Below are 7,069 nucleotides of genomic sequence, written 5' to 3'. Positions count from 1 at the left end.
GGTGAGCTTCCAGGGAGCCTTTGCCGCCCCCCGCAATGTCTCCTAACCCACAACTCATAATAAAGAGATGATTTGCTGTTGGATAAACCTTCCCTGGTCCTTTAAGGTTTGTGCTACCCTCTGCATGAATTTATTCATACATGTCAGCCTCCGGGGAGAACGGAGCTTCCTTTGAAGTAATGAGAGAACTTGGGCCTGGACGTTGGCCCCTGGATGAAAGGCTGACTTGGACCATGGCCTAGAAGTTCTGGTTCAGGAGGGGTCCCCAGTGCAGATGGAAACAGCCCTGTTCTGGCTCAGAGAGGCCTGCCGATTCTTGTCTGGCTGCTGCTGGCGAGACCTCTTTTGTTGCCTTTCCAGGCTCTGTCCTGTTCTGGAGAAGATGGGCAGGAGCAAACTCAGGAACCCTGTCCTCTGGTTTTAAGAACTGCAGAAAGGGGTTTGTGGGAGGCCAGGAAGGAACAGGTTCTCCTCCAAGCTCAGCCCCGGCAGCCAGCCCATTTCTACAGGGACTGCAGGCGGAGGAGTGTGGAGCCTGGCCCACGGGGCCTTTGTTAGCTTCTGCCTTGCTGATCGGATCCTTGCTGATCTGATCGCCTTCTCTACCACCTTCCCAGAAGAATGCTCAGGGCTGCGAGGGACTGACTAGGCCAAACCCAGGCCCTGAGCCAGTCTGACCTACCCCCCGACAGACAGCGCATGGGTGCCACTGGTGTAGCAGGGCTCGGGGGACAGGAGCTGGGTGACTGGACACCTACAGGCCCCAGAGTCAGACGCAGAGAAGGTGATCACAGGAAGATGGGGCTTTCTCTGCCCCTGCCTGGTACCAAGGAGCCCTGCCTTGCCTGGGGGGAGGGGTGGCGCCTGGGACAGGGGTCGAGGCCTGGCCTCTAGAGGGCGCGCGCCTCTCGTGAAGTCCCGGCCACCGGAGCTTAAGAGGGGGCGGGGAGGGGGGCGGGTCCGACCGTGGCACTGGGCTGCCAGGCCCACAGCAGTTGCAGAGCTTGTACATCCTGGATGGGAGCAGCCGGCTAGCTCCTCAGGAGTACCCAGCTCACAGCACTGTGGCTCACAGCCTCTGGGTCTCGGAAGCCTGCGAGGAAAGCCCAGCCCCAGCCCGCCACCTCTGTCCAGAGTCAGGCTTTCTTCCACTCTGGAACAGCCTGGCTGTTTGTGCACTGGTGTGTGTGTGTGTGTGTGTGTGTGTGTGTGTGTGTGTGTGTGTGTGTGTGTGTGTGTGTGTGTGTGTGTGTGTGTGTGCGTGTGTGCCAGATGGTTCCTGAGAGTCACAGCAAAGGGCACCAAGCAGACAAAAAATGGCCCCCATCAGAGACTTTGCAGGACCGTGAGCACCCACAGCCTTGGTGTGGCCACAGCTAACCCAACCCAACAGGCCTGCCCTGGGGACTGCGGGTAAGACCCTCACACCTTGGTCCCCAACCCCCACACCCATCTTCCCTTTTGGGGACCATCTGCCTGGGAAATGCAAACCCACCCAAGAACTCCTGGTCAAACCCAAAGCTGGTGATGGTCAGCTAAGCGGAATGACCAGCAGGTCGCCTCCCATCTCCCTAGGCCTCACCTACCCCCCAGAGGATTGGGGAGGAAGCCCTCCAGAGGACGGGACCCCTGCAGCCAGCCCCACCCTCCTCCTGAGCCCCCCAGTGCCTGCTGGCAGCTAGAGGCGCTGGCAGGTGCTGGCAGCCTGCTCTGCTGGCTACTGACTGGAGGACACCTAGCTGCCTGCCTGGACCTCAGGGGCAGGGATGGCTCCTTTCCTCCCAGGGCAGGGGTCTGCAGGTGCACGGGGTGGAGGCTCCTTGGAGGCCGGGCAGTGTCTGTCCAAGGGGGACTCTGGGGGTGGACTGGGGTGCAAGGCCATGGTCATTTTGGGTACCTCAGGGCGGCTCTCCTTTGTGGGCTTCACAACCCTGCCCCCACTGCTACAAAAGGGCCAAGAACCACCACCCCGCACACACGCCCAGCACCTTACGCTCGGCCCTCCGCCCAGCCATGGGGTATCTGCCCATCCAGAGGAGCAGGGGGCTAAGGGGGGTTGGAGCGGGGGCTGGGGGGGAGGGCTGCGGCGCGGCTGCGGCTCCAGGTTCACTAATCACATCAGCTCACTGTGCGCCGGCTCCAGGCAGGCAGTTGCCTAGCAATACCGTGAATTCAATTCCGCAATCAATAGGCGCCAGGCTCTGCATTTGGGGGAGCGCTGATGAGGCTGCATGGGTGTAGGGCAGGGATCCCACCACAGCCTTGGGGGACAGGCCAGGAAGAACAGGGAACAAGGCTCCTAGGCACTGCCTGGGCCTTGAAAGACAAGATATCTGGACTAGAGGTGGGGCGTACTGGGGCAGGGAGCCCTTCCTTCCCTGGGGTTCCCTGACTTCTGCCCAAAGTTCAGCCAGTAGGTGGGAAAAGCCACCAGCTGCATGCCAGCACACAAGGAGAAAAATCCCCCCCTCCTCCCTGCCAGGCCCCCCGCTGGGCCTTCGGTGGGGCTGTGCTAGCTGGGGGCTTGGGGGGAGAGGGACTGTCCTGACCTAGGTGCAGGGCTGGGAGGGGAGAGGGGTAATGAGAAAACAGTCCCTGTGCTCCCCTCCCCACAGCCTCCTCCCTGATGCTCTGGGAAAATAAATAAAAACAATAAAAGCAAGACATGTGTCTATTTACAAAGTATATATTTAAACACTTAAAAATGGGTACTGGATACAGACATTCAAGACAGAAGAGGATAGGTACCCAAGCTTCTCTCTCAAGCGGAGGCAGAGCCTAAAACCAATCTGTGATGAACACAAATCTGAGAAATCAACACACACACAAGCCACAAGCCCCCTGCGGGCCAGTGCTGACTCCCGGCCCCTGCCCGGCCCCCAGGTCAGCACGCTGTAGAGTGAGCCAGCACAGGAGGTGAACACTCCAGCCAAGGGCAGCTGGCAGGACAAGCGAGCGGCAGCATGGAGTGGCTCAGAGCCAAGCGGTGCCCGAGGGAGGGCGTCGGGAGCGGGGAGGGGGGGTAGCCAGGAAGTTTGGAAGAGAAAGGCAGGTGACAGCCAGGTAAAGATGCAAAGCTGGGAACTACCAACTACTTAGACAGACACACCCCTTCAAAGCAGTTTCGTCTGAAAATATGTCAACACTTAAACAGACACACAGCCAACCGCACTTCTTTATACAAAGTCTAAAGTATCAGTTTTACAAATGTAAAATCAGGTAAAAAAAAAAAAAAACCCTCCATGCCACCGGGGCCTCTCTTCAGGCGCAATCTGCAATCTGATCATCAACACTGAAATCAAGTCCTACCCCGGTTTCCTTTCCTTTCTCTTTAAAGGCAAGAATGTCTGAAGCGGACAGGCTGAGAAGCTGGAGCCCAGTGTGGAGGACAGGCGGGCGTCCCTGCCGGCCACTCTCCACCTCCAAGCTCCCCCAGCCCAATCCTAACTACCAATAGGCTTGCCCCCAGTTTGTGCTTGCTCCTGCTCCGGCCACGAACCCCTCCCAGCAGAAGCCTTAAAACCCTTCGATCTTTGCTGGCCCTTTAAGGGTGGGGAGGGTGAAATAGTGGTCGGGTTGGAGCTGGAAGGGGCGGAGGGGGGTTGAGGGATACATTTGTGCTTTTGAGTCCCGGAGGGGCTGGAGCGAGCGAGCGAGAGAGGGGTCTCTGGGCCCGGTCCGGCACAGCACGGCCTGCCTCCTGCCTCTGCCGCTCACCACCGCCAACTCCCGAGGCCAACTCCCGCTCCTCCTCCCTCCTCTGGCGGCGTCTGGGTGCGGAGTTCATGTACAGAGCACTGGGCTCGAAAAGGTCTATAAATTACAGCTTTTGCTTTTAGGAAGGGGGTGGGAAAAAAAGGAAAAGCAAAAAGTCGAGATGTACATTCCTGGATGGAAACCCAGACGCGGCTCCCGCTTCCTCTTGCCCCACCACCAAGACAAGAATCGGGTAGGGGCTGCGACCCCGGCCCGGCCCAGCCAGGCCCTCGGGGAGGGCCGCCCGGGGCAGCGTCCGGCGCAGGGTGTGCACCCTGCTGGGTGGCCTGGCCTGGGGCCAGAATCCTTTCCTGAGCTGCCCGCCCTCCCCGAGGAGGGATGGGAGGCTGCACCGAGTCTTCCCCGGAGGCGGGGTGGCCATCTCTCCTGGCGCAAAGGACAAGTCCGCCCGAACACTTTTCTTGTAAAGCAACTGTCTGGAGGCCTGGGCACTGACACGCAATCCTCCCAATTTATCCTGGCATTTCGGGAATGTAAACAGATTCGCTGGGTTTCTTTTCTCTCTGTGGAATTAAGGAAAGGAATGGAGGGAACGGGGAGATTTTTGTCCCCAAGACAAATACACGGGATCCGCATGTGTACCGCACACATGTCTCCCGCACACGTCTCCCGTAAAGTGCATTTTCTGGTATGATCCTGGGGGAGGGGGAGAGCAGCTCCCCACGTACCCGAGACATTTTACCCTCAACAACACACACACAAAAGAGTTACTCAAGTTCATACCTTTCCCCCCCCTTAATAGACTTCTTAATCTTCAAAAATAGAAGAAAAAAAAACTGGGCTGACCCGCCCCCTTTTTGCTGATTGGGAAGCCAATGTTTTGTTGGTCTAGCTGGCCAATGGGAAGAGAGAAAAATCCGGGCCTGCTTTGGTGCCAGGAGTCTGGCACTGGGAATGTGGAGCTGGGATGGGGGTCAGGTGGGCAGCCTGGGACCCCCCAGACACTCAGCAGCCCCTGCTTGGGCCCACAACTTGCCAAGTGCCCTGGGGGACAGGAACCCCTCCTGTCCTGGTTCAGACTGTCTGCCCCTACTAAACCACAATGTCTCTCTTTCTCCTCTTTTAAATAAAACAACTTTAAGAGCTGAAATATATATATATTTAGATATTTTTCTTAAATAACATATTTACATCTAATAGAAAATATAACTCTAGAGATAATTTTCCAACCGAAACTGAGAGGGAGGAAGGAGGGCGGAAAGGGGCAGAGGGGTGTGAAATCAGGGACAGGACCAGGCAACGGCCACATCCCAGCCAGAAATAAAAAAAAAAATAAAATAAAAGCACTCGGCAAGTTTGCACTCACTCTCGCCTGCTCTCGCCCTGACCCCCACCGGCAGTTCATCTTTTCTCTTTAAAGAAGCCTTGGTCCGTGCTACTTTCCTTAATGGTGACGGTCAGAAAGTTTGAGGTCACGTCGGTGACCACCACCTTCTCCAGGTTAGTCAGGGAGGGGCTCCAGGACTCTTCCTCTGGGTCCCCCAAGATTCTGGCCACTGGGATTCTGGCGATGAGGGAGGGCCTTCCCCCCTGAGCCCCCATGTCCCGATACAAGCTCCCCACCGAGCCTGGGGTGCCTGACCCATGCCGAACCCGTGGCCCACCAGGATCAAGGGCGCCCTGGCCTTTGGCCTCCAGAAAGGCAGCCCTGTGCTTTATGACCCTGGCTGGGAAGGTGTCCACAGCCAACTTGCCCACTGCCTCCGCTGCGCCAGGGCTGGTCAGACCACATTGCAGCAGGTCCGAGTCCTGCCTTCTAGCCAGCTGGATCACACTGTGGCCAGCTGGGAACTTCCCGGTCCCGGAAGGCATGTCATCCAGCTTCCTGCCCTTCAGGTATTCTCCGAGGCCATCACTGGACTCTCCCAAGGGCCTCTGCGAAGAGTCTAGAAGCTCCTTGCGGGGTTTGGGGCCTCGTTTCTTAGAGCTGTCCCCTGGAGAGCTGGGTTTGTCATCCATGCGGCTGGCGCTCCGTTCCCGCTCCCGCTCCCGCTCTCGCTCTCGCTCCCGTTCCCTCTCTCGCTCTCTGTCACGATCCCGGTCCCGGTCCCTTGGGGGTTCTGCGCGGCAGGTGCTGCTGGTGCTGCTGCTGCTCCCTGGAGGAGACAGACCCATGTTCCGAAGGCCCTCTCGGCCCCGGGAAGCGGATGCCAAGTCCTGCGGGGAGCGACCTGGGTAGGGGATCCTGATTCCCCGTGCAGAGTCACTTCTGAACTCGTAGGTTTTGGCTTTTGCCTTGGCCTGGGCCTGCAGAAAGAGAGCCAGCGAGAGGAGGCGTCAAGGATGAAGCAGGGCCCCGCCCCCCCACCCCTCCTCCAGCCTTGACCTCCCAGCTTCACCCAGCAGCTTGGGAAGTTCTATATGGGTGGGGAGGGGGTGGGGCTTCGCGGTGTGCAGTCTGGGGGAGGGGAAAGGGGATTTGTCCTGAAGCCATTTGCAGCCAGCACACTAGGATATTCCATTGTAGATCCTTTTGGGACGGCCCAGGGAGAGCATAAAGGCATTCGGGAATGTCTAAGCTCCACCACCCAAACACTCCTGGGGGCCTCCACTGACTTCCTGACAAGCTGTCAGGGGACTCCCTCCTAGAATACAAACAGGCCGCGAGTGTGGACACCCCCATTGGCTCACAAACCCTCAGGGTCCGCTTTGCATGAAGTGACTGGACAATATCGCTGTCGGCCATTGGACACTGCCACTCTACCTTGAGAAGGAAGGTTTTAGGTTTGGGTCCTCGTTTTTTGGGGCCATAGAGTTCCATCTCTCGTTCCCTGGAGAGAGGGAGAGGGGCGGGGGTGTGAGTGGGGCTCCAGTCCAGGCCCCTGAGGCCGCCCCACTCCCCCCACCCTGCCGGGGTCGGTACCTTTCCTCAAAGGCTGCGAGCAGCCGGGCATCGAGGATGTTTTCTTCTGGCTCCCAGGTGCTGTATCTAGAGGGGGTCGGGGAGAGGGAAGGGGGCGTCATTCTCGAGAGCAGGGGGCGTGCGTGTGCACGCGCGTGTGTCTGTGCGTGTAACTTTTCTACGGGCCTCGCATGGCATCTCAACGTCCAAGGGAAAAGAGGAAGAAAGAGACCTCCGGAGTCCCCAGCGCGGGGTGGAGGGCTGCCCGTAACCTACTTACTTCTGCGACCAGCCCTTCCACTTCACGAGGTATTCCATGCGGCCCTGCGGATGCAAAGGAGAACACGCGTGTGTGCGTGTGCGCGCGCGCGCGTGTGCAGGGAGGGAGGCACGACGAAGACACAGAAATGAGGCGAAAACGCACGCCCCGGACCCCGCCGCCGCCGCCGC

The 7,069-nt window shown here is 58.6% G+C and overlaps 1 protein-coding gene across 2 annotated transcripts in view; it reads right to left on the bottom strand.

Annotated features, from left to right (window-relative positions):
- Positions 1-4,858: 4,858 nt before the first annotated feature.
- Positions 4,859-7,069, bottom strand: part of LOC106000665 (chromobox protein homolog 8) — a 2,570-nt gene continuing 359 nt past the window's right edge. The window contains exons 2-5 of one of the 2 annotated variants that reach the window (XM_013035957.1): positions 6,900-6,943; positions 6,641-6,706; positions 6,413-6,548; positions 4,859-6,024 (exon numbers count right to left, since the gene is read on the bottom strand). In XM_013035957.1, the coding sequence (XP_012891411.1) occupies positions 5,119-6,024; positions 6,413-6,548; positions 6,641-6,706; positions 6,900-6,943 (1,152 nt within the window). In that variant the 3' untranslated portion in view covers positions 4,859-5,118. The remainder of the gene's footprint in view (positions 6,025-6,412; positions 6,549-6,640; positions 6,707-6,899; positions 6,944-7,069) is intronic. The other variant, XM_013035964.1, reaches the window with a different exon arrangement.

The sequence above is a fragment of the Dipodomys ordii genome, unplaced genomic scaffold (genome assembly GCF_000151885.1).
Source record: "Dipodomys ordii isolate 6190 unplaced genomic scaffold, Dord_2.0 Scaffold7, whole genome shotgun sequence".
Taxonomy (NCBI): domain Eukaryota; kingdom Metazoa; phylum Chordata; class Mammalia; order Rodentia; family Heteromyidae; genus Dipodomys; species Dipodomys ordii.
The sequence above is the reverse complement of the archived record's forward strand: the minus strand, read 5'-3'. Positions and strand labels throughout refer to the sequence as shown.